This window comes from Drosophila rhopaloa, unplaced genomic scaffold (assembly GCF_018152115.1).
Source record: "Drosophila rhopaloa isolate 14029-0021.01 unplaced genomic scaffold, ASM1815211v1 contig_178, whole genome shotgun sequence".
NCBI classification, from domain to species: Eukaryota; Metazoa; Arthropoda; class Insecta; order Diptera; family Drosophilidae; genus Drosophila; species Drosophila rhopaloa.
The window spans coordinates 2,544,828-2,570,284 of record NW_025335059.1 but is presented as its reverse complement, the minus strand read 5'-3'; the positions used below and the strand labels follow the sequence as shown (position 1 = coordinate 2,570,284).

General features: G+C 39.9%; 7 protein-coding genes across 7 annotated transcripts; 1 reads left to right on the top strand and 6 right to left on the bottom strand.

Moving 5' to 3' along the window:
• Nucleotides 1–86: 86 nt before the first annotated feature.
• Nucleotides 87–1,565, bottom strand: LOC108052423 (glycine-rich protein DOT1). The gene is made up of 2 exons (XM_017134817.2): nucleotides 1,373–1,565; nucleotides 87–572 (listed from the first exon to the last, which is right to left on the bottom strand). The coding sequence occupies exons 1-2, from the start codon at nucleotides 1,382–1,384 to the stop codon at nucleotides 144–146; spliced, it is 441 nt and encodes a 146-aa protein (XP_016990306.2). The 5' UTR covers nucleotides 1,385–1,565; the 3' UTR covers nucleotides 87–143.
• Nucleotides 1,566–2,083: 518 nt separating this feature from the next.
• LOC108052419 (shematrin-like protein 1) lies at nucleotides 2,084–2,413 on the bottom strand. Its single transcript, XM_017134814.2, has one exon. It carries the CDS (start codon nucleotides 2,411–2,413, stop codon nucleotides 2,084–2,086), a length of 330 nt encoding a protein of 109 aa, XP_016990303.2.
• A 1,646-nt stretch (nucleotides 2,414–4,059) lies between these two features.
• Nucleotides 4,060–4,731, top strand: LOC108052424 (pupal cuticle protein Edg-91). Its single transcript, XM_017134818.2, is given in 3 exon segments — nucleotides 4,060–4,093; nucleotides 4,157–4,378; nucleotides 4,380–4,731. Coding segments are annotated over 3 exon segments (480 nt in total). The 5' UTR covers nucleotides 4,060–4,069; the 3' UTR covers nucleotides 4,614–4,731.
• Nucleotides 4,732–5,229: 498 nt separating this feature from the next.
• LOC108052426 lies at nucleotides 5,230–6,351 on the bottom strand. Its single transcript, XM_017134821.2, has 2 exons — nucleotides 5,546–6,351; nucleotides 5,230–5,457 (listed from the first exon to the last, which is right to left on the bottom strand). The coding sequence occupies exons 1-2, from the start codon at nucleotides 6,311–6,313 to the stop codon at nucleotides 5,317–5,319; spliced, it is 909 nt and encodes a 302-aa protein (XP_016990310.1). The 5' UTR covers nucleotides 6,314–6,351; the 3' UTR covers nucleotides 5,230–5,316.
• Nucleotides 6,352–7,271: 920 nt separating this feature from the next.
• Nucleotides 7,272–9,628, bottom strand: LOC108052430 (adenosine 3'-phospho 5'-phosphosulfate transporter 1). The gene is made up of 4 exons (XM_017134825.2): nucleotides 9,162–9,628; nucleotides 8,045–9,098; nucleotides 7,786–7,911; nucleotides 7,272–7,702 (listed from the first exon to the last, which is right to left on the bottom strand). Exons 1-4 carry the CDS (start codon nucleotides 9,203–9,205, stop codon nucleotides 7,529–7,531), a joined length of 1,398 nt encoding a protein of 465 aa, XP_016990314.2. The 5' UTR covers nucleotides 9,206–9,628; the 3' UTR covers nucleotides 7,272–7,528.
• Nucleotides 9,629–20,309: 10,681 nt separating this feature from the next.
• LOC108040551 (keratin-associated protein 5-3) lies at nucleotides 20,310–20,600 on the bottom strand. The gene is made up of 2 exons (XM_017118058.2): nucleotides 20,402–20,600; nucleotides 20,310–20,323 (listed from the first exon to the last, which is right to left on the bottom strand). Exons 1-2 carry the CDS (start codon nucleotides 20,586–20,588, stop codon nucleotides 20,310–20,312), a joined length of 201 nt encoding a protein of 66 aa, XP_016973547.2. The 5' UTR covers nucleotides 20,589–20,600.
• Nucleotides 20,601–21,605: 1,005 nt separating this feature from the next.
• Nucleotides 21,606–22,513, bottom strand: LOC108040550 (salivary glue protein Sgs-5-like). Its single transcript, XM_017118057.2, has 4 exons — nucleotides 22,509–22,513; nucleotides 21,943–22,394; nucleotides 21,699–21,887; nucleotides 21,606–21,640 (listed from the first exon to the last, which is right to left on the bottom strand). Exons 1-4 carry the CDS (start codon nucleotides 22,511–22,513, stop codon nucleotides 21,606–21,608), a joined length of 681 nt encoding a protein of 226 aa, XP_016973546.2.
• Nucleotides 22,514–25,457: the final 2,944 nt, after the last annotated feature.

Sequence of the window (25,457 nt, the reverse complement as noted above, 5' to 3'; positions counted from 1 at the left end):
TAAATAGTTGAAAAAATTTAAATGGATTCATATCTACATTTTTATTACCTAAATAAATGGTGAAATGAATTATAACTAAATAACAATAATGTTTGATTCTAATGGCAAGCACATGATTTTTCACTTATTGCACTAAATAAGACTTATTTTCCCCAAAGGCCGCCTCCGACATCTCCGCCCCCGTATCCGGATCCTCCGCTGTAATGGCTTTCGTGATGATATTCGTGGTGCTCGTAGCCGCTGCTTCCTCCGTAGCCACCTCCATAGCCACCTCCGAAGCCTCCGCCGTATCCTCCGCCGTGTCCTCCGCCGTAACCACCACCGAAACCACCGCCTCCTCCATGGCTCGCTAATCCAGCGCCTAACTTGGCTCCCACAGCCGCTCCGAGTCCAAATCCAGCAGCACCACCCACTAATCCACTCTTTAAGCCCAGCAACTTTGGAGTACGAGCCTTGAGAGCCACAAATCCGGCGTGTGGTCCCTTAAAAGCCAGTAGTTTAATTTTTCCGGCTGAAGCATCCGGAAGGAGAAACAGGATGCAGACTCCCAGGAACAGGAGCATTTTTGAACACTGAAATTTTAATTTAAGGGTTTATTAAAATATAATTATTTGACTAAGAGACTGATTCGATAAGTTAAGTTTTAAACATGGTATTTTCAAAAAAGTTAAAAAAAAGATAAAAAACATTTATTTAAAAAAGTTTGGAACAAAAAATTGAAAAGAAAGGAAGCTAACTGGAGCCGAAGTTGACTTAAACTCTGTAAATTATATTCCAAAATATCAAGATGCATTCTAATACTCAAAAACCCAACTAACTAACAAACACCAAAGACGATCAATCAGTTAATGGCGGCAAAATAGCGGCCGATCCCGGCCGTTCCGACATATAACTGCGCAAAGGAAAGAAGGGGCAAAGTTAACCGATAGCTTAAAAGAGAGACTAGTTGCGAGAAACAGACAGACGGACAGACGGACAGACAGACGGACAGACAGACGACACGGACAGACGGACATGCATACAACTCAGGAGGGATCCTGATCAAGAATATATATACTTTATAGGGTCGGAGATGTCTCCTTCACTGCGTTGCACACTTTTGACCAAAATTATAATACCCTCTGCAAGGGTATAAAAACGTGTAGCACGATTTAATTAAAACAATAAAAACGAATGTCGAAACGAAAATATAAGATTTTAAATTTGAAATGCAGAAATAAAATGTTTGCCAATGAAATCCAATCACGAATTATTTTATTCAGGTAAGTCTTTAGATGTTTTTAAATTATTTGAATTCACTTGTTTAACACACCATATAGAAATATATGACTGTTTCTTGTTTAATTAAAATCAATTTCAAACTATCACTTACAATGAATTGCATCTTTACTTTGTGTGCGGACTTTAATTGATTAAATATGTTTTGAAAATAGACACAGGTTTATTTTATATTTTTAAAATTATTATAACTTGTCGTAAAAACTTCAAGTTCAACTGTGTGGGCCGATGACGAAGCTGGTTAAAGACGCGTGATCAATTGAACCGTCTGCACGGCAGTGGACGCGTTTTTATCTCACTGACGCGTTTTGTGAGCGATTCGAATCGCCCTTATGCAATCAGCCGTTGAAGAGGTCTTGTTTGTCTCCGCTTTTGTTGTTGCTGCCGCCGCCGATGTGAACTTCAGGCTGTGGTTTATATTTGCCTTATGCACATGATTTGCCCCTGAAAATTTCAGGTTTTTTGAGAGCAAAAAGTGAAAAAGTGGGTATGAGAAAAGAAATGTAAAAATGAATGAGCTGAAGACTATGAATGTCAATGGAAAACGTGCCATATATATTTTTAGTTTAGAAACATAACGATATTTGAAGTAAAATTAAAAGAGAATACCGCATCAGAATGTACGCTCAGCATGTTAATTCAAGTCTGATAGCAAACAGGTAAATAGAAAAAAATTATGCACACTAAGTTGAATCATTTTGGGTATTTACGTTTTATTGACCTCCATCACATTAAAAGCCAAATAAAGAAATCAAACAAAACAGGGGCAGAAATTTCTAGTAGTTACGAGTCGGTTTTTCCCAACTCATCTGCCGAATGGATAGCCATAGCCGCCATATCCAGAAGATCCGTAGTTATTGTAGTTGCTGAACTGATTGTACTGCTGATTGTAGCCTCCGCCATATCCTCCGCCGAATCCTCCATAGCCACCGTATCCTGGATATCTAAATCCTTGGTATCCTCCGGAACTACTGCTCGCTGCCGCACTAGCTGAGGCATAACTTCCTCCATATCCTCCGTATCCTCCATAGGGTGAAAATCCATAGCCAAATCCTGATCCTGGGAACTGGGGGGCACTCACAGCTCCGGCAATCAGGCAGCACAACAGGAAAGACAATGCGAAATACTGAATCATTTTGAAACAATCAAAATTAGCGATTTAGTTTAAGAAGTTAAAACTTTAATGTACTCCCACCTTCATGGCTGGCGAACAACTCAATGGCAAAAGATTAAAGTTTGCCATTCTTATAGTCGCCTAAAAACGGAAGTAAAGTTCGCAGTAATTACAATAATGAGATTTAGCATAATTATAGAACAAATGCGAGACTATAATCATTAGTACAGAGTCACTTGGAGTTTGGACTATGGAAAAATTAATATTAAAAAGACTGATAGTGGGTCAGTAACCTTAACTTACACTTTTAGAAGACATCATCAAGCCTAAACCCAATACAAATCTTTAAAATAAAGCAAATAACATTGTTTTAAACATCCATCCTCAATTTATATAGCAGTTTCAGGTTAAATATTTTTCTTAAACTTAAAAACCAAAATAAGACTCTTTCTATTATTCCAATAATTTCATTTAAATTCAAGCAAGGCTGAAAAACAAACCCATTTAAACTCGATGGATTCCCTTGTACTCATCTATCAAAGACGCAAATTTATTCTTTTTATCCACGCTGTCAACGAATCTAACTACAATTTCCTGACTAGCCAAGATGTGGGTTGGTCTAACTTTGGTAAATCCGCTGACGTCAACTCGAGGTGAATAAACTGAAAACGAAAGTGAAGGCGTAACAATTGACCAGAATAAACAAAAGGAGTTAGACACATACAATTATCAAAAACATAGTTAGTCATATAAGTAGATCTGCCGGAATAGCATCAGTAACAAGTGCTAATGAGCCAAACAAATGCGGGCGGGCCATATCGCTCATCCCGACCTGCTTCGCTGCACGTTCTTCGTTTGAGTTTGTTGTCTAAGTCATTTGTTTTGCATGTTGTTAGTGAATTGAGTTGATGTTAAATACTCTCACTAATATAAGCCCTTTAAACTTAATTTTGCGTTTCGTACAATCGTAAGGTGAAAATGTAGTATGTTTTAATCTTAGTATTGAATATTTTCGACCTAACGATGTTGTTATTAATATTTTAATAGCTACTTTATAAATTAAAGTAAATAAATTATGCTGGGATACTTAAAACCTAAATGATTCTGATTTAAAATATTTTCATGATAAAAAAAAACGATTTATTTATTTAAAAATATATTTGAAATTCCGAAACAGGTCACCCCTATAATATTTCGAAACAATTTGTTAAATATTTTAAAGTTGCAATGTCATTTGGAAATTAGAGTACTCTTTAATCGTCTTTGTTCCGCCTTTTCTGGTTGGTCTTGAAAATCGCCGGGTGATTGTAGTTTGCGATCGCTTCAGTGATTATTTTTATTGGGTTTTCCACGATCTTGATCGGCCGGCAACTAAAGGTAACCCTCAAAAAAATGATAATTTAGTTTTGGGGCTGTGGCTTCAGAAATTAACGCGTTCTGGGGCCCACTGAAGCATCGCCAGCTAAATTGTCTCTTGCTCGAGTTGATGGGGGATTCCGTGATTTCGTCACAAACTGGTTTCGCTTTCGCCGTGTTTGTTCTGCAATTTGCGTATAATCACTTGGCAATGCGTGGCGCGTACTTGAGGCTTCTTGGCCAGATTGAAACGGAGGTATAAAAGCGGCAGGCCCTCAACAATTGCAATTTAGTTTCGACCAAGAAGCGCTCGATATCGCAATGGCTGTGGTTCGTGTGAGTTGTGTAAGTGTGCCTGCTATTTCCGATCTGATTCGGATGCACTTAATTGGCTTGGTCACCTTACAGATGCTGGCTCTTTTGCTGATCGCCGGTCAAGGTCAGGCGGCACCGGCGCCCGTCAAGGCCGAAGGTCGTACCTTGGGACTTCTGGGTGGCGGATTCGGCAGCAGTGTGGGCCTGAGTGCCGGGATCGGAGTGGGCGGTGGCCTCTATAGCGGATTCGGAGGAGGCGGCGGCTATCCTGGTGGCTATGCCAGCGGCTACCCCGGCGGATATGGCGGTTACTCCCGGCTACGGAGGTGGCTTCGGAGGCGGTGGCTACGGAGGCGGTTACTATCCAGGAGGAGGCTACTCCGGCTTCGGACACAGGCCCCACCATCATGGAGGATTCTATCCCGGCGGCGGATCCTACTACAACCAGGGTGGATCCTACGGCGGCCAGTACAGCCAGTCGCAGTACTCGAATGGATATTACAACGGAGGCGGAGGCTACGGAGGCGGTGGCGGTTTCTTCGGCAAATGAAAGCTCCTAAACCTTACCACCTGGCCTGTAAAGTAATTGTGATTCGCACTTTGTAGATTGTAAAATACACAAAACAACATAAACCAGAAATAATAAGCTCACTTTAAGATAATTGAAATCCGGTTTCTCTGTGGGGAATATTGTCCTTGGCGCTGCCTTTGTGGCTCTGCTCTTACTGATTTTTATGAAGCAGACGCGACGTGCATAAATTTAATGGCCATAGATCCGAGATTTATGCGCTGGCCTGACTAATCCATCGCCTGGAAATGTTTTGGGGAATTCCTTGCTTCAATCTTGTTGGGAGGTAATTTGAATACGAATGGAGAAGCAAACTGGTGCAATAACAAGTCATTTTTCAGGCTTTGTCTGTGGCAGGTTAAGAAAACAGAGCAATAACATCAAAAAAAAAATAAAGAAAAAAATAAATATTTCTAAAAAGAGCAACTTAATTTCAAAACTTTCTGTTAAAAAACGCTTTTGATCCCTATTTTTTTCGATCCGAAATGTTGACCGTTTTTCGATAAATACTTTCCATTAATGTATAATTTTTTTTTTTTAAAATAATCATTTCCCCATTTTTTCCGAAGTAAACGCCGTTAGGTAAATTAAAAAAGCATTCCGTATATAAAATCGTTCTTATTATATTTCTTAAGTCTATTTACATTAAAAATATATCGCTATATGAAAATTCGTTTAGAGGTGACTATCCGTAGCTGCTTCGCTGATCCCTCGACCGATAGGCTCCCGTTTGGTAAACTGGTTGCACCTGACCCGTCAATTGCTGAATGATTCCGTTCACGGTGGTGGCCACGCCTCCCACTAATTGAGCAGGTGTCACAGGAGGCTGAAGTCAAATGGAAAGATAAATATAAGTATTTATAGAAAAATAGTAATAGGTTTATGGGTTTTTCCAATATCCTTTTCTAACTTACCGCTCCCGCAGAATCGTAGTAGACACGATTGGGAACAGGTCGACGCACTGGAGGAGGTGCCGCATAGGCGGGATCCACTTCAGGATCGCTCTGCGGATCACCAGCAGGACGAATTGGATCCCTCAGGGGATCTCTGATGGGAACACCAGGCACTGTTGCAGAGTTAAGAATTCCCGGAGCAAAGAGCGACAGCCAGGTGGCAAATGGAGCGTACGGACGCACAGGCACTGGAATGGGCTGAACTGGGGGAAGGGGATCTGACAGGAGACCTCCGCCTAGGCCACCGAGTCCACCTCCTCCATAGCCGCGACATCCGCCAGGATAAACTTTCACCACATTCACGTCGAACAGGAAACGTCCCTGCTCATCGGGATCCTTCTGACCACCCTTGGCATCACGGCCAAATGGGCCACAGGGACCACCACCGTATCCGCCATATCCACCGTATCCACCGTATCCTCCGTATCCACCATATCCTCCCAGGTATGGTCGCGCCAATCTCTTCAATTTCTTTTTGAGCAGCAGTGTGCGTTCATCACCGGATTCATCCAGCTCCTGATTGGATGCTCCGGCAAACTTGGCATTTTCCTTGTCCGATTTGTTAGTGGTTGTTTCCTCCCTGGCTTTCCGACTGCCTAGGGAGCTGTAGGAATTACCGGAGTACGAGGGAGAGTAGGACCTTCGCCGGGGATACTCGTAACTATAGCTGCGCGGATAGGCCAACGAATAGCCCAAGGCTCCCAGGAGGAGTAGAAGGAACAGTTGCATGTTGGAAACGCGATTCGATTGCTGAAAGACTTCTGCACGCTCGGCGGGATGGGCACAAACTATTCCTCTAATGCGGAGTACGCCCCAACTTATCACCTTGCCCGTGTGCGAAAAAAACCAACTCGCATTTGGCAAATTGGTTGCTATTCCCTTAGAAGGCAGCCAGACACCGGCGATTGCATAATGCCCTTTTTTATTGGCTCGAATTTTTCCAGGGCATTGTTTTGATATGGTAATTCAGGCCGCCCACCCAAGCCACCGGCATCGTCAACCTCATCATCATCAGTATAATCGCCCACATGGCACAACAATAGCGAAGAAAAAACATGTTACACTCGGCGACTCATGTGCATTGACCTGAACCACTGATGGTAGCTCTCACCCATTGCTGTTTTGGCCAAAAACTCATTTCTGCCAAAAATGTAACCCGAAAGTGGGTCAATGTCGAGTTTACCGACTGCACCGAATGCCGCTAATATGGGAGCCAAGCTAATTAGTTGTCAGGGGATGCACGGATGCTTTTCACATTAATCAATTTTTTCTTACAACTTGAGGCAGTTTGTTTTTCAGAAAAATTAATGCTATTAAATACTTTTTGTTAGCTAATAAAATGTAGGATTACAGTTATTAATAGTTTGTTTTGAATTGCAATATTTTATTAAACTTTTCAAAAAATAAAACCAAACCAATATTTATTTCAAATTAGGCTATGAATCACCTCAACAAGCTGTGAATCAATAAACCAATTTGATTAAGTGGAATATAAAGACATTATTATTTCAAAATTATGCCAAATATAGTTAAGCTGTTTATAGCAACAAAAATTCAGCTTGAAGAAAATCAAACGTGAATTCCTAGAAATATTTGATAATAATAAACCATTATCAAATCAGTCTAGTAAATACCATTTATGTATCGAGTTTAAGGCTTATTGAAATAAATCGAAGAAAAATTGCTATTTCTTCTGCAGTATACATACATACATATAAAAAGGTTTATTTAAGCACACAAATTGTTTGTTAGGCGTCTACGCTTACGGTTATAAGTATACATTCAACTTAGAACTAGAAAAACAAAACTGTACACTTTTTGGGGAGACCAATCAGCCTCTGTTTGGGCTTTGGAAGTGGGATCTACCATGAGCTTCTATTAGTACAATAATTAGATGAGCTAGGAAGTCTGTGCGTTCTATTCGAGACGAGCTCATGTCTCTGGTTAGACAGCCATTTTGGGCTTGTTAGCCTCTGCCCTTTTGCGCATGGCTCTCATCCTCTGGGTGCAGTAGACCCTCAGAAAGATGGCCACGAAAACGATGAGAACACCGAAGATGCCCAACACCGAAATGCTATGGTGGTGGTAGATGAAGCAAGAGAGCATGATGGCCACGGCCTGCAACAAATAGAATAAAATTTAGTGTAAGCAGACAGTTGAGTAATCAAACCCCATTCCACTTCCAAACAGATTGGACTCACCTGGCGCAGCGTCATTATTATCGTAAACACAACTGGGCCGAAGACATCAATTGTGTGATAGATAAACAATTGGCCGACGGCTGAGCAAATAGAAAGCACAACCATATCAAACACGAACTTTGGATGCTAGAAATAAATATATAGAAGGTGAGATAGGACTTTTAATTAAAAAAAAATGTTTGACAAGCGTGGTTTTTGGGTTAGCCTCACATTACTGAAGATAAGTTAGCAATATTGTATATATTTTATGTACACCCACCTCTGTAGCAAATGCCAACGAGTCCATGAATCCGCCTTGCATGGAGAGCGAGGCTCCAGTAAAGATTGAGGAGAACAGATTCACGCCGCACATCATCTGCAGCGAAGTCATGCCGTAGCTCTTGAATAGCGATCCCTGCCAGTTGGCAGTGAAGCTGTCGAAGACCATGTACATGGAGAGGAGGAAGATACCCGTAAGCGTGGTGACACCGCTGGCTTTGCTGCTGTCCGAGGACCCGCTCATGAAGAAGATCATGCCCAGAGAAATGAGGATGGCCGTGACGTACTCGTAGCTCTCGTATTTAGCCTTAGACATCAGTTTTCCCATCAGCATCACGGGTATGATTTTGCAGGACTTAGCCAGCACCTGAGTGGGGAAGTTGACGAACTTTAGGGCCTCATACTGAAACCAGGCGCTCATTATGTTCGAGAAGGAGGCATAGGAGTACTTGTACAGTGGAGCCCGATGTCGCACAGGTGAGGGTTGCCATTGCAGGTAAGCCAAAGCCACCAAAAAGGCCAGCAATCTGTTTGAAAACACCAGGAACTGAGAGTCCTTGAACTTCGAACTCTCTCCCGCGAAATTAAGATAGTGCTGCGTCATTATCTTCTCCTGCAGCACGCCCCAGGTGAGATAGGAGACCATCAGTCCGCCAAAGCACCAAAAAAGCTGCACTGCCTCCTGAGAACTTGTTCGTTTGGGGGCCGCAGAAGCAGCTGGACGATCTTTATCCGTAGAGCTACCTCCCGCATCCAGTTGATCGTATCCAGAGTTTCCCGTGATGCACATGTTGATGGCTCTGTGCAGGAGGGTCTGGTTGCCCCTCTCTAGGTAATTGATCCTTCCGACATATTTGTAAATCAAATAACCCGGCACAAAGACGCAGCTGTAGCCAAAGCAATTGACTAGTAGCTTCAGCAGCCAGGCGTAATCCGAGCTCTGGGCCTCCACCAGCTGGGAAAGGGTCACATCCTTGTTGTAGTAGCCTCCAAGAAAGGCTCGCAGCAAATCCGAGAAGAAGTGAATGACCAGTAGACTGACCACGATGAGGGAGCTGTTTCCGAGATTGAGGACGGGATTAGTTTAGTTAAATCAGTTGCATTATATATTTACTTACCATATAACCAGCTCTGGAACTCTACCCATTTTGTAGGCATACATGTGGCTCGTTTCGATCACTTTGGCGGATTGAATTCCCAGAGGTGCTGACTCGACCAATTCGCCGATTCTTATTGAACCCGCGGGCGATTCTCCAATTTGGCCGGCCAGCCAACCAGTCAAGTGTCAAGAGTTCAACAACCGGCGCGGTGTTCGTGCTCTCAAACTAGTTTTTGCATAATACGCACACCGAATCAGTATCAGACTATTATCATATCTCGGGTTTGTTTACAGTCGACTGCCAGATGTGCGTGCGATTCGTTTGGCGGCGGTTGGCGTTCTGGACCTCTGACGGAGTCGGTTTCCGGGGGATTGGGGCAGCCGGCACTCAGGCCAGCTGCTCAAACACTCCGGATCGCTCCATTGTTCACACGCCAAAAAAACAATTGTCAATTGCTTAAATTAAATTTCAAGAGGTGGACACAATCAATGGTGATGAGCCACAATCGATTTTTTTAGTTTTTATCGATGTTTTCTGGCGCTAGTGAATTTAGTGGTTTTACGTGAACCGTTAACTTTTTTAAACTATCAAGTGATATTACAAGTGCTATTATTAAAACTTGTAATTGTCCCTATAAAATACAATTTATAATTTAAGTGTCAACTAACTAAGAACCTTTATTAGGTGGTAAAAGGTAGTGAAAGCTACCGTGAATTATGCCTTGAGGTGAAGGTCTTTAAGAGCTAATCTCTATTATGTTTGCCTTAGAGATGTTTAATATTTATATTTTAGTATTAATATCGCTTGGACATTTAAATAAAATATTTCTTTTTTAAAAAATATAATTATTTTTACCAAACTTAACGTAGAAAAGACCTATGAAGTTTAAATTTGGTTCTTGTTTGGTGGTCTTCTTTCAAAATATATGTCCCTCTTTTGTTATTTATAATGGCAATTTATTTATCAAATTGTAGAACACGCTTTCCTATGCAAGACCAAAGGAAGGATTTTAAAGGATTTAGCAATTTCACATTTTTCTTATCTGTCTTAGAAAATCAAATAATACATGCCCTTGTTAAATCAGCGTTATTTAAATCTACGTAGGGTTATTAAATGTAAGCAAATATAAAGATTATTTTAATTTCCTATTTTTATATTTGAAAATTGGATTTGTTTTCACTATTCAACTGTCGGTTTTAAATGATTTCAAAGTAATAACAAAAATGTTGAACACTCATAAAATAAAATTTACAGTCAAACGAAAGGAAATTCCGCTTGAAGTCTGCTGCCAGGCGCACAGCAATGAGAATAAGAGAATGGAATGTGTGATTCAGAGGACTTACCCAGAGAATACATTAAAAGCGAAAGGACTCGGATGTCTGCCTGTATGTTTGTGTGCGAGGGGAGTGTCGCTTGACATTGCCACACTTTTCTTTAGGGGTGGGTTTCGATGGCAGGAGCGTGTCCTCGGCACTTCAACCCTTAGTGTTGCTGTTCTGGCCGTTGAATCGCTAATACAAAATATGTAAACAATGTATAATAAGTAAAACCACCAAAAAGAAGGTCTGCTTATGTTTTTTAGTTTCAAAAAATGCTTTAAAAATATTATTATTCCCGGAATATTTGGGGTTACATTTTGTTTATAATATTTAAAATAAACCCAAAATACTTACAAATATTTACAGCTAAAATTCTCCCAGCACTGACCACCACTGCAGCGCGGACACGGTCGCAGGGACTACGCCCCTGTGGATGGCGTGCCGCGATTATGCCCGCCCAAGTGGGTGGGTCGCAGGCACAGGCAACCTCCACGTCCTGCGGAGCGTTTCAATTAGCGAGTGCGGGCATTGGGTGGCGCCCAAAACGAGCGTCGCACCGCCGTACTGGTTCTTTCTGATTTTTGCCAAGAACCTGACCAAGAACCTCTGCAGCAGCAGCAGCGGCAACACATTCAAATAGACAGACACGTGTCCATCAGCGGTTTAACCCTTCTTAAGGTAACGCCCAAGGATTACCAGGCGACCAGAAATCCGGGTAGGTGGCCCATCGAATCAGAGACAGTGCGCATGTCGTCCACTAGGGCGTGATCTACGGGGCGGAGTATAGCTGCCCGCCCACCGACTGGGCCGGGTTTTTCACGTTACCCACTGTCGAGGCCATTACATAACGCTAACATGCGGGAGCAGTGCCGGCGATGGCCCAAACCGGTTAACAGTTACGTCGTAACTAGGAGCAACCTTAGTGAGCCAGGCGAACAGAATCACCAGCCGGAGCGTCCATTACTACGTCTTTACATTGACGCGCCAACCCCGGGTGTTTTGTAGCTACAGTTGCGGGCAAAAAAAAATATTCACAGATACATTTTTATATCCCTTGAATTATGAACGCGAGTTCAGTTTCTTCTTTTTTTTTTTTTTTTTTTGTAAAAGTATATTTTTATTTAAAGTTTAACAAGTTTTCTGCTACCTATGTGGCAGCTTGACCAGGTGGTAAATATAATATTGATAGCATAAGTATAATATAATATACAATAATTCAAATTTCTTGTTCAAGAGTATATAATTTTTAGCTTGGAAATAATAATATTAATTTATATTTATATATATCTCGATGGAAGATCGTGTGGGTGGAATCTTTTCAGTCTTCTTTTTGTTGGTCTACTAGTAAGTCTTCTGGCCAGGGAGTTAGGGTGAGAGCCAAGTCGTCTGATGTAATTTTCCGCGTGTGTCCTACATACATCGCCTATCTTAGGAATTTTAAGATCTCTTTCGATGTCTCTAGTTCTCATGTACCAGGGGGCATTGCAAAGTAATCTAACGATTTTACTTTGCGCAACTCGAAAGTTTCTTCTTATCCCTCGGGTGAAAAGTTCTTGAAAATGTGGTTTAAAAAAGTATGCTACAAAAACCATTTGTTCTGAAAAACACCCAAATTCTAAATTCTGGACCAAGGGAATCTGTTGTATTATCCTTTACCCGCCTGAAATTTGAGGAATATTAAAAAATATATTGCAATTTTATCACCTTGGTGACGGAAATCGAAGGCTTACCTTCGAATCCCGTATTAATATAAAATATATTATAAAATATAATACAACAAAGTAATTAAGTTTCAAAAAAAAAAGATGCAAGATTTAATGTTTCTAAAGACTTTTTGTTTTTATAATTTTGAACCGAGTTGTATTGGATGGTGTTGATTTAGGGGTTGCTCTTGCGGCATCATTAATTGCGCTACTCGTGCTCAAGGTCGCGACTCGCACACACCCTTCCAAAGAGAAAGAGAGCCTGCGTCCTGTGTCTTTGGCCTCGTCCTTGTGTGCGTGGCAGCATCTCGCACACACGGCCACTTTCGGCATGTGTATTCCGGCGACACGTGTATTCGTCCGTCACATATTCGTACACATTCTTTCGTGGTAGATTTCATACCAGGCGAGCATAATCCGGCGGATGCGGAGCAACATATCAGCATAACTCGGCGTACCAAACGCACAGCTGTCCATGTGTGCGGGTAATGGAATCAGTGTGCGTGCGACGAACGCACACATACACACTCGCCCAAGGAAACATGTATGCAAGGGGGTGGTGTGTCTGCGGGTGGTTGGTTTGCCAACAACCCCATTGCGTATACGCAATAACAGGAAAAGCTTGAAAAGCTCACCGAGGTTTACTACCGGGTTCGAGGCAATGATAATCGAAATAAGTGAAGGACATAGGGAAATATTAAATTAAATGTTATATTTTAAGATAATTTATATATACTTCCAAATAAGTTAAATATTAATTAATAACTTTAGGTAACCCTAAAATAGATACATTTTCCAAATTTTAAAAAGTACCAATGAATAGCTTATAAATATTTACAGCTAACATTCAGGTACTAAGATATGCTGATGCTGTACCAATGAATATGTACCATTAAAATATTAGTCTTAGTCTTATTGTACAATATAAATACATATGTCTTATCGACACCTTTTCAAAATTGCCAATTTTGTTTTTATTTTTTAAAAAGCATAATATTGCAGTGATATTATAGCATACTTTATCGGACTACTGCATATCTTCTCTCTCTTCGGACTATTTATCTCCTATTCGTTGTCATCTCTTAATATCTCAATTCCATTTAGTAAAACTACATGGTGGGTTCGATTAGGGCCAATAATGTTTGACAATTTCGCTTGCTATTCTTATCGAACTCAATAATATTAGCCAATAATTTTGGCCATTTGTTAAATTGTTTGCGCGATAAGCGTCGCAATAGCGACTTTTCAATGCCAACAACAAGGACAATGGTGGGCCAGCCGACACTTTAAACAAAGGAAAAGGACGAAACCAAGGGGCCAAGGCGATCCGTGGACAATGACTCTGACAATAATGACGAGGACGATGGCACTTGTCATTGTGTGTGCCGCTCGAAATTGCCTTTGAACATATATACACACGACTGGCTGTATCTGCTGCTGAAAATCGGACAAAACAGGGGCAGAACAACTTCATAGGTAGCCCGGCAAAGTTGTCATTGCGTGTTGTCAGCAAACTGGTGACAAAGCTTATCTCAGATGGACACACACAAAGCCGCACAGCCGGAGTCAGATGCTTAGATACATACAAAGGCGAAAGGGGTTGGGAAGATGCGATCTCGCAGGCCACTCGAACAGCTGGCCCCCTTCGTAACTATGGTTAAATACAGCCTTCGCAATGCTGCAGCCCGGTAATTAAACTCGTCAAGTGGCGCTTAAGTCCCATCTTCAACTGCAGGTCATAAATTTGATTGTCGTTTCGCCGGCTCCCTCTATCACGGCATATTCTCGGGGCCCAGCCCATCAGTCGGGTCGACTTTGTCGCTTATCTAAAGTCAAAACAATTTTCATATATTTTCCCCCGTAACGGGAGCTTTTTTCATTGCCAAAGGACATGCTATTTCGCAATTAGCATTGGCGTATACAACTAATTTGCGCTGCGGGATAAACTCCGCCCCCATTTCGGATGTCCTGCCTGCACCCACATGTTAATTAACAACGCTGGCCATCATTTGTACTTAAGTTGAATTTTATTTTGTGAACAATTATGCTAATTTGTTAAATAAATAGGCACGCACTGCGATGCGATGTTAAGTAATGCCCGCAAAATGGTCGCCGTTCAAGTTAAGTTTTATGGGGACTTTTTTTTATTTTACTGCCGGCTCTCTCGCACTCAGACAGTCGTTCCAATTAAGTTTGCGTTTGGCATTTAATTACTCTAATATGCCAGTCAGCCAGTCAGCCAACCAAGTGAATCAACCACCTCCTGGTATTTGTGCGCGTGCCGAGCATGAAAATTAGCTTGTACATTTCCCCGGCTTTCCCCGCATTTCCCCGCTTTTCCGACTGAAGGGCCACGCCAACTCCGGACAGGCCACACCTCGAAATTGATGGCGCCATTTGTTTAGAGCAGCCATTGCCTGCGAGTTATCAAAGCTCTTTGACACCCACATCCATTTGTCAAGCCGTCGCCCCAATCTGAATCTGTGCCACGGCGAAATAAAATGAAAAATAAAACCCAACCGCTCGAGCAACAAGAACGAGTCGCCTACTTGGCACATTTAATTAGTTTTAACCTTACACATTTGTATGCAAACCAAGGGCCAAAACTCGAGATGGAAAACTTTTTGTTCGAATACTTGAGCAGCTGTCCTTCTGACAGTCATAAGGCACTGCACAAAAAATAATGTTATTCTTTAAGGATCTTCTAATCTAATACCAGTTTAATCAAAAAAATACTTTGTAAACTAATGCAAATCAACTTTTTCATGTAAATATCCAGAATTATTAACACATAAGCACATAGTTAAAACATTTCTTAAGTCTGAAAATCCATGTTGATTATTAGATGATGAAATTAAATGATTTTTATAAATGGATTTGATATTCGAAAAGTTTGCATTACTTTTGATATTAGCTAATCAACAATGCTTAACATTTATCATACATTTTTATTGCCTCATATTTGTTCTCTGTGTCGGATTATGATAATTTGTTTTCCAACGCCGGGAGCCAATCAGAGTTTTTATCAACTGGAATCTGAAGAAATTGGCTGACAAACCGAGAAAAATGGAAAAGTGTTCATGTCCTCGACCTGTCCTGAAATCAAAAGCGGCACAGCAAAAAACAAAAAAGTTTAAATGAAAAGGAACACACTGCGGTCAGAACGATGCTGACAGGGAAATGTGAAAAGTAGCAAACAGCAAACAGCATCAAAAGTTTTCCGGCTCTTACTTTATAGCCAGCTCCAATCTAGCCCGGCGTCTTTCATCTTTTCATCGGGGGAAAGATGAGGGTCGTCAACCAATTTTTGATTGCAACATTTCGCACCAAAGGCAAAATATGAGCTACTGCACACAAAACGAGACATGTTAAAGCTAATTTGAATATTTTCCGTGACATGGCGTTCACTTTGAGTGTGCCACCGCCTTTGTTGTTGTTTGTCCAATTTGAACGCCCACCCATCCACATACACACACATATATATATATATATAGCTAAATACCCCTGTCCCGTAAGTGCAGTGGATCCCCATCCATGTTTTACGTCATTCCCTCCAGGCGACAAGTAATTTTACTTGGCAAAATAAATTGCACAAAGTCTTTTTTTTTTGCGATTTGTCGTGTTATCTCTTTTGCTTTCTGCTCTGGCTTTGTGGTCATCATGTGTGTTTTTGGTCGGTATGTTTATGGAAAGTCTCTTTGTGCTGATTGGCCAGCATTTAATTTTTATTTCCTTGCATTTATTTGGTTTGATCAATTTTTTAAATGTGAAAAATTGATTGATGTGCATTAAAACTATTTCGTTTTATAAGTTGAAATTAATTTAAAATGTTAGAAACATTAGAGAGATTTGGATAATTGATATTTAATTTTATTTCCTATAAAAAAATCAATCTAAAAAGATATGAAATTTCTTACTTTGATTTTATTAAATAAACGTTCTACAATTTTGTATATATGCAATTGTATACGTTGAAAATAATATTAATTTAATGCCAAGATTTGTTTTGAATCCCAAGATTGCAAGATTCGCATTGCAAGGACAACATAAAATCATTTGAAATCTTTGGCACAAGAGGTAAATTATTATTTGCTTTTACTCCAAATTGAGGTAAGAATAACATGATTTTAATTTTTTTTTAACCAAAGTGCTGCTTTGCATTTCAAATGAGGTGAAGGGATGGGCCATAGCGGTATAAGAATAATTCTAGAGAAAGCCCTGAGCTTATTTTCCAAGCCATCAACTGGTCTCCAAGCTGCGTGCAGCGACTGACAAAACAAATAAACTTGCTGCCGCCTCGGATGCGCTCTATGGCGGTGGGCGTGGCATGGGCGGGGCGGTACTGCGGGGTCGTCACACACATTTGGTATGCATAAGCAGCAGTCGCATACCTTTCCGCACATTATCCGGTGAGGAGACATTTTTCCATATTTTACACAACAAAAGCAATGCCAGACGCAACTTTTACCTCAACTTACTGTGACAGTTTCCATCTTTCTGTCTCCCTCCTTGGGTATTTCCGTCTCTATCCTCTAACAACCGACCGCAATTTCAAATTTAATTCGCCATTTTCAGCAGTCAGCCAGGGAACCACCCCCAACTTACCAAAACACACAACCACCCAATCACCCACCCAACCAGCCATCCGCCCACTCAACGCCATCTTGTGGTTTTTCTTTGCCGCATTTGTTGCCGGTTTCCTTCGCCTTTTTATTACGAATACGGAAAATGTGGAATTCCTGAAGACATTTTACTTTGCAATTTCCTTACGAGTCGTTAAACATTTCCAGGCCCTGCCAGAGCGACTCCACAACAACGGGCAAAGTTAACAAAACTAATTTAAAAATTCAAATTTGCTTTCCGCTTTTTATATGCACCACAAACTGTGCATTTATATGGCTGAGTAAGTGAGCGGTGTGTACATCTACGAGTATATTTGTAAATTCAGGATGTGAGCGGTGCTGTCTGGCTTTTTGTGGCCTGGTAATTTGTATTCCTGCGGCTTTGTTGTTGATCTTCTTGTTACATTTGAGTTTTTTCTTTTCTTTTCGGCCTGGTTCGATATCTGAGGATTTTTTCGGTGTCTGTGCAAATTCGTTATAATTTATTTGTGTACCAGCCGAAGGACGGACTCTGATTGCGAATACATTTCAAATTGAGTTTTCCCATTGCTAATGGAAAATCGTGCTCGGTTAACTTAATTACGTTTGAAATTTATGCAAACATTTGGCAAACTCACTGGTTTATAAATTTCAACTCTACTAAAACATGTGATCCTCATTGGAATAATGCAAATTTTAGCTCATTAATATCAATCAAATGATTGATAGCACTTAGAGCCACCACCGAAGTTGCCGCACCCTTCGCGCCACCGCCATCCCCTTCGGGCTGTTAATAAATCCTTTGACAATTGTTACATTAATGTCAATAAGCTGCACGCATTTACATTTGTGACCCCTTTCCTGTCACAATATTTGTTCGACTCGTGCCAGGACGAGTCTGATAAGGATCCCTCTTTATGCCTCTATCTCACATTCAGCAGTTATCTCTGGGCAATCTGTCAAAGTTTTAGCTACATTTGGGCTGTCTCATCAATCAATTCCGCTTAGCCAATTGTCACTCAACCATTTTATTTGGCTTTTCAAGCTTTGTGCGGATAATTTCCGGCAAAGAGTGACGGCCAACTCATTGTAATCGCTAGTGCAAATCACATTTAAAATACTATCCATAATATATTAGGCAGGGTCGATACAGTTGTAATTGTAATTCGAACATTATGTCGACACTATTGGGCAGTGTTATTGGTCCGCGGTAAATTTGCAACAAATTAAAGGCCAATTAAGCCTTCAGACTGACTAACGAGCCGTCGACCGCAAATGCACACACGCAATTGCAATTATCAAATTAGTGCGGGGCGGGGCGGTCGGACAATTGGAGAAACAAACAATAAATTGGATATGGAAATGCAAAACACAGGCACACTCGCACTCGCACTATAATTAAGTTGTTGACCCGACCCGAGTGGAACTCAGTTTAGGCCGAGATGCGATTGCGATGCACTACTGACATCTGACAGGCGCATAGGCCTCGAATTAATTAATATGTTTGCGTATATATATGCAGTAAAATTATATCCTGGCACGGGTGTGTCTGTTCCATTTCCACTGTCCAAGTTTGAAGTCCTCGAAATGCACTTAATTTCCACTGATATGCGTCCTCTTATCCCCCAGGTTCTAATGTCCGTCGTGGCCTATTAAACACACCCCTGTTCCAGCCAAATTTACCTGAGTCGGCACGCGCCACTGGAAATTTTCAAAAAATTTTCAACATACCTCTGCGGTTTTCCGGACGTTTTTATAGTCTTTTCAAATTGCTCTAATTCGTTAAGTTATAAAACTGGCCGCCAAGTTTTCGAAGTCATTTACTTTTATTGCCCAGCGGCGGTCAATGAACTAAAAGTCAGAGGACTACCCAAAAAGGACGACACATGCGTGTTAATCTCTAATTTGCTAGGCGATCATGGAGATATATACCTACACACATATATACAACGCATACATATTCAACATCGCAGCGGGTAGTTGATAGGAGCTTGTTCCATTCGTATCCTTTTAATTGCCAAAACTCGCCGTGTTTCGAATTTCGGTATCTAAAGTTGTTTTTCCCATTTTAATGGCGCTATTTTCATTAGGCAAATGTATGTTCGCCTTTTTTCCTTTCATTTTATTCCCAAAAAATTCGACTCTTTTATTTTTGTGTGCCGCTCATTAGCATATAAAATGTATGGAACGCAAGGAGCTATCCTTTATTTGAGAGGCAGTGGTTGGGTGCGAGTGTGTTTGTATACACAATTCACGTTTATTGTATATTCATCATTTTAATTGCTTGTTTTTGTACTAAATGACTCGATAAGGCTTTTAGGGTTATTAGGCAAAGATGTCCTGCCGTCTCCACTCTGCTACCAGGTGGGTAGTCTATTTCTACATTTATATAAGGTAGACACCAACTGGCTCCCGATCTGGTATCTCAGGTGGAAATACAGCTTGCGTCATACTGAAAAGATTAACTGAGGGAACATGGTCCCGGTCAAGAAACCTTTTCATACCCACTGCAATAAGTATTAATTATTGTAATTCAAAAATTGAAGCAAAGATAAAAACTAATATTTAAATTCAAATTTTAGTTACTCTGTATCTCAAATTAAATTGTATATGAACGGCAAAAATTGAGGACAGCGTTCACTGCTATGGGCAATATTTTCTAACCTATTGAATCAAAAGACAGAAGTACAGTTTTTGGAAATCCATTTTTCGAAAATTTGAAAAAGTAAAGATAAAAATACGAAAAATCGATCCAAAAATACAAACCAAGATTTATACACAGATTTTTAGAAGATTAATCCACAATCAGTTAGAAGTATGCCTCTTTAATATCGGATGTCTGTGAGAAAAGTTATCGGCCTAAATGTGCAGTTTTTGGACACCTTTTTGCATAACGATTTTTGAAAAATTTGGAAAAGTAACCGCTTATAAAAATATTGCAAAATCGACCCAAAAATACAAAACAAAATTTATATGCAGGTTTTTTGAGAATTAAATCACAATTATTTAGAGGTTTGCCTCTTTGAAATCGGATTTCTGCTAGAAATTGTTATTGGAAATCGATTAGATCATAAGAATCACAAAAAATATTAGTATGAAAACTTAATTTGTCAACCTTTAGAATGCGAAGTCCTTTGCTACATGCACAGCAAATGAAATGGAATACTAGAGGAGAAGGCAAAAGGAACAAAAAACCAATTCACGTAGAAAAGTGCAAAGGAGATATATCTGGGGGAAAAGGGAAAGGACTGGGGTCCGGATATGATTACTTTTCCTTTTGTTTTCCATTGCGGAACTGGGGAAATCAAGAAAGCGTGGCAGAAAGAACAAAGAAATTACTTTGCCAACGAGTGAACGGATATGAATAAAAAAGTGATCAATGCAATGAAAATGATTGTCTGCTCATTGTAGCGCTCCCTTCACAATTGAGCGCACAAAGTGCGAAAAAGATGAAAGTTCGCAAAATGTAACAACACTTTAATGAAAAGGAAAAAACAAATAATTTGAAAAACAATAATTCCTTACGGGCTGTGTCTGGGGCGCTTATATGTCCTGGACTGAAATAAGGATGTTTTAATTAAGAATTCTTGTTAATTTCGTCTTTGAAAACTCACGTGAAGTCCTGATTTAATTACAACCACACCCACCGCATGAAGAACAACGGCGTGGCCTGCATCCACATCCGCAGGATTGACAGCATCCACATGAGGAGCACTTGGGCTTGCCACATCCACAATTTTCCTGATCGGGTTCGTCGATGCAACAACTCTGAACCAAGGAAATGGTCATGGCAACCAGGATGATTAACTTGATATTGAACATTGCAATTGGCTTGGAGAAACTGGATTGCACTCGGTACTGTCTTATTGGGGAATGATCCACCGATCTTTATAGCTCCAATATAGGGGCAACCTTTTATTTGCCCAGTTGATTTTTAGTGCTATTTAAGGCTATCGTTGACGATTAAGTAAACATATTGCTTTTGCACCATATGGATATAATATGGTGGTATTTTAAGGGGAAATGAACATTGAATACCCGTTACAAAAAATATTATAGTAACAGATTAAAATTTAAGGAAGGTATATTGTATTCCTGCAAAAAAGGATATGTTAACAAAAAAAAAGGTAAGAAGGAAGCGTTTCCGACCCTATAAAGTATATATATTCTTGAACGACTATAGCGTTCTCTCTTGTTTTATAGGTAAATTGTGGTAAATGACACATTGAATTAGTTAAAAAAATAAATAAATGTTTATAATAACATTGCATTTATAATTTTTTCCTTAATTTAGGTTTTATTTGCATATGTGTGCAAAGTTCCAATCGATGCTAAACAATGGAGACTATTTTAACTAAAAACATTTTTTTTTTTTTTTTTTTTTTTTCCTTTTTTCCAAAATTTTAATCCTCAGGTATAATAAGCTGAAAAACACTCCGATTACAGCTAGTTACTACATTTAAATAATCCTAACTAAATAACTTTTTATTTAAACTTAATGTTTATTCATTTGCAGAGTAATTCATTTAAATTAATATAACCTATATAACAAGCATAATTAAAACATACAATTAAAAATAAACATAACCTGCGGGTCCCTCTTATTAAGAGCTTATATTAAAAATGAAATAATCTTTGCAGGCATTCGTTTAATTTGTTAAAATTTTATTTATATTTTTTTTCCATTTTTTTTTATTCATTTGTAGAAAAATATTATTTTATTTGACAATTGCAGCTAAAACAATTATATTTAAAACTAACCATCTCCGCAGTATATAAATTTAACTTAAAACTAATTAAATAAGAGTTCGAATAGTACTTCAACTGGTTTCATTTCACTTAGATAGGCCAACAATAAGAGTAAGATAAGAAGGCTGAAGAGATATAGAAAATATTAATATTACTCAGCTATTTAATTGTTTTCGATCTTACGTTTTTTGTTTTCAGAAGAAAATTTTAACAGATGGCAAAGACTGAAAAATCGCTCTGTGGCGATTGATCCTGGCTTTCGATTGCAGCCACAAGGAGCTGGTATGGGAAATTCGGCAACCACGGGGAATCCCACTCTACACTTTGTTTTGATGAAACTACGGCAAAGCTCCTCCGATACAGGCACAAATGCTGGAATTGGTTTTAACAATCGAATGTGTGTTTTTAAAGAGTTTCATGTACTTACGGGTTTGACCGTCCTTTATTCGTTGATCGTTTTCATTATGCATAAGATATTCGTTTTGGAAACAACGGCAGACACAGTCTTGGAGAGCCCATTGGTAATTTCTGTAGTATATATTGCAATCGTCGGTGATGGACGCTGAAGTTGTCGTCGTTATCGTAGGCTCGGGATTGAGCTCTGGTTCAGGCACTGGTTCGTGTTCCGGTTCGTGTTCCGGATCGGTTTCAGGCTCGGGTTCAGGTTCAGGTTCAGGTTCAGGTTCAGGCTCTGGTTCAGGCTCTGGTTCAGGCTCGGGCTCAGGCTCAGGCTCTGGTTCAGGCTCTGGTTCAGGCTCTGGTTCATGACAAGGCTCTGGTTCAGGTTCAGGCTCAGGTTCAGGTTCCGGCTCAGGATCTGGATCAGGCTCAGGCTCCGGTTCCGGTTCAGGCTCGTGGACAATATGGGCATTAGAAAACCTTAAAACACCCAACAACAAAAGAATTAATTTAAAATTGAACATTTCTTTAAAGTAACTGTAAATGAAACTGCCATAAAAAGACCAACCATTTCGCTTTTTATATTAAATATACTCCATTGTTTTAGCAGTTGTGGCAAACCCTTTTGTTGACTTAGTGCACATAGTATAAAGATCCCAAAATGTTTGCAGAACGTGCAACTTAAGCTGCACGAGAATATGTGTTTGCCTAACCTTGACTGACCGAAATATAGAGTAGAAAAGACCTTTAAGGAAAAGCTTTTAAAATGCAAGCCCCTAAAAACAGACTCTTAAAGCTTAAATAATGACGGCAAAAATTAGGGTAATATTATAGGCGTTTTGGCAAAACCCATATGGGTAAAATTTCAATTTCAAAAGCGGAAATGTTTATAATAATATTTGTTCGACTATATATATCCAGTTCTTTGAGCAGCTGATAAAGGCTAAAAGATTGTTATAAGAAAAAGTCTTTGATATTTTATATTAAAAAAAATATATGTTATTTTAGACTCATAAACTTTTTTATTTTAGGCCTTTCCGATTTGCCTTTGCATCCGCCAGAAGCCAAAATAGGTAACTTCGCCTCCACCGACTATCTAAGGAAGTGCCTCCTTGATGATCTTTTTGTACGCTATCTCTGAGACCGAATTTAAACCTGTAAGCCCTTGATCATGTTCAACGGACTTGGGTTTTGAACTAGTGATGCAGCTATTGCTTGTGGTTTCGGTTGCTCTGTAGCTTGTTATATCCATTGTTTGTCCAGATTTTGAGTACGAATTTATTTTAAAGCAGCTATTATAATCAGTATTTGCTGTTAAAATATTTATTTAATTCAATCGAAAATGCTCTTCAGTTATTTGAGAAAACTAAATTTAGCCAGCCCTGACAGATTCCTTAAATGATTCTGAATAGGTCAGTAACCAGTTAAACTGGCTTTCAAACCCCAAAAGAGGCTCATAAAATGTAGCCACAAAAAGCGACCAAAAACCAACATAAAATGTGCTGGCATAAATACGTGTTCACCTTTCCGGTTTTGCCTTTTGTGTAAATAATTACACACTGTTGTCATTAGCTCATTAGAAGAGTCGAGAAGGCAAAGTGGCGGAAAAGCAGATAAAACAAAGGCAAACAACTCAATTAACCCTTTTCCTTCAAACCCCAAATGGCTGGATTATGATGATGCTGCTTGTGCTGCTTAGTATATGATAATATAATAAAATAATAAACGAAAAGTGTCGAGAGAGGGGCAAATCCTGACGGATTTCGTATGTAATTACTTCAATTAAACCATCTGTGACAATTGCCGCTGCCGAACATGAAATTCAACTTTACTTTTGAAATTCCCAATTGAGTTGAGGCGCATTATCGTCGTGGCAAGCAACCGCATTTATCTCCCTCCATTCGCCAGGACAACGAGCTCAACAACCCCCAGGAGCACCGCGTATTTTTACCTTTGACTTACCTTTGGCTCGACTGCTCCCCGCTTTTAATGGGGTGACATTTATGGCACTTTATCAACTCGAAAGTCAATAATACCAGCCAAGTATCTTAAATGTGGCTTAAAACGCACGCACACTCAGTAAACCGAAGAAGGAAAGCGTAAGAAAAAATGAAAAGCGGTGCGAAGGAAAATCGCAATGCGATAAAAATAAAATTTTAAAATTTATGCCGCTTATTGTCAATTCCCGGCAACTGTAACTCAAGACTTTCGGGGGAAGCTAATGCTTTTCAGCTTTGTTAAAGAAAATAAAACAAGGGAAAGTATCAAAATTACAGTGAGAAAACAAAAGGGAATTTACAATAAAAAATATCTGTAATATAATCATGACATTAGCCATCTTAAGAAATAAAAAATGTTGTTGCCTTTTTAATGAACAATGTGAATCCAATTGTCGTGTCAATCCATTCTTATTTAAGTTAAGCTAATTTTCACAAGGAAAACATTTTAATATAAATTAGTTTTATTAAAAAAAATGGTCTGCTTATTAAAAGCAGTACAAAATCGGGATCATTTCGTAATTTATTACTAATCAACATTTTCTTGAATCTTTTTTAACATTTGAAATACAGAATAAAAATAATATGATTTTTCCCAAATTCTTATCAACATTTATTATTATCAATGATTTTGTTTCGCTCTGTATATCTTTATATAGTGAGATCCTGACGAAAGTCCCCAAGTTTGTTATGACAACTGAGAGACATTTGAATCGAGCACTTGGAGGGGGAAACTCTAGCAGGGCATTAGTCGAATGGATCCCCCAGGATTAGCCAATGAGAGTGGATTTTCCCCGCCGAAACCACCCGCTTTCCAACGCTTTTCCGTATTGTCTTTAGACTGCTGACAGCTTGTGGCCTAGGGAATTTCTGCGCTGAGAAAACTTTTGCGTAATTAGGAGTATAATTTGCGAGGCAAGTCGGCTTTTTGCCGCTGACAACTTGATTACGTTTCAACAACATTGTAAAAGTTAATTGCCAGCGCAGCCTTAAAGCCTGATGAGCATTTATCACCCCGCCGAGCAGCCATCAACCGTCCTACGAAAAACCTGACACACTCCTCGCGTGTTATTATGCAAAAACCAGGCGAACCAAAAAGACGCGGAAAAAGTGAGGCATTCATTAGGCCCGACACGGCGGTGCGGTGCGGTGGTGGAGCGTCTTGTTACCACATTTTTCAATTATAGCACATTTCCTGCCCTCGGCTCACGTGTGTTTGCCAAGGGGGAAGCCCCCCTGATGAAGAGTTATTGCATTTTAATTTGCCAGCCGCTGCGAAATGTGCCAAAAAACAACATTGCTTGTTGTAATGCGCAGGTGGTGCGGCAATCTCTTATCCGCATTTCTTATCGCGGCTATTCCAGGGAATACAAAGCGACGAATTCCTGCTCTAATGAAGTCGGCGGTTCAGAGGTCAACGCCGATGCAGCTAATTAGCTGCCGCTTCATTAAAATAAGTGCCCAACTAAAAACTACAAGAGCGTCTTGTGCACTGACAAAAAGGGATACTATAGTTGTTACATATTGCCTTTATAGTCTTTTGAAA

What these genes read in the sequence shown, in the direction of transcription:
- LOC108040551 (XM_017118058.2), bottom strand. Translation starts at nt 20,588, where the DNA reads ATGTTCAATATCAAGTTAATCATCCTGGTTGCCATGACCATTTCCTTG.
- LOC108040550 (XM_017118057.2), bottom strand. An exon ending in AATAAAGGACGGTCAAACCC is followed by an intron (nt 21,888 to 21,942) that starts GTAAGTACATGA and finishes AACCAATTCCAG; the next exon opens with CATTTGTGCCTGTATCGGAG. An exon ending in TTCTTCTGAAAACAAAAAAC is followed by an intron (nt 21,641 to 21,698) that starts GTAAGATCGAAA and finishes ATATCTCTTCAG; the next exon opens with CCTTCTTATCTTACTCTTAT.
- LOC108052426 (XM_017134821.2), bottom strand. Translation starts at nt 6,313, where the DNA reads ATGCAACTGTTCCTTCTACTCCTCCTGGGAGCCTTGGGCTATTCGTTG. An exon ending in ACTACGATTCTGCGGGAGCG is followed by an intron (nt 5,458 to 5,545) that starts GTAAGTTAGAAA and finishes ATTTGACTTCAG; the next exon opens with CCTCCTGTGACACCTGCTCA.
- LOC108052430 (XM_017134825.2), bottom strand. Translation starts at nt 9,205, where the DNA reads ATGTATGCCTACAAAATGGGTAGAGTTCCAGAGCTGGTTATATG. An exon ending in GTTCCAGAGCTGGTTATATG is followed by an intron (nt 9,099 to 9,161) that starts GTAAGTAAATAT and finishes TCTCGGAAACAG; the next exon opens with CTCCCTCATCGTGGTCAGTC. An exon ending in TAATAATGACGCTGCGCCAG is followed by an intron (nt 7,703 to 7,785) that starts GTGAGTCCAATC and finishes TATTTGTTGCAG; the next exon opens with GCCGTGGCCATCATGCTCTC.
- LOC108052419 (XM_017134814.2), bottom strand. Translation starts at nt 2,413, where the DNA reads ATGATTCAGTATTTCGCATTGTCTTTCCTGTTGTGCTGCCTGATTGCC.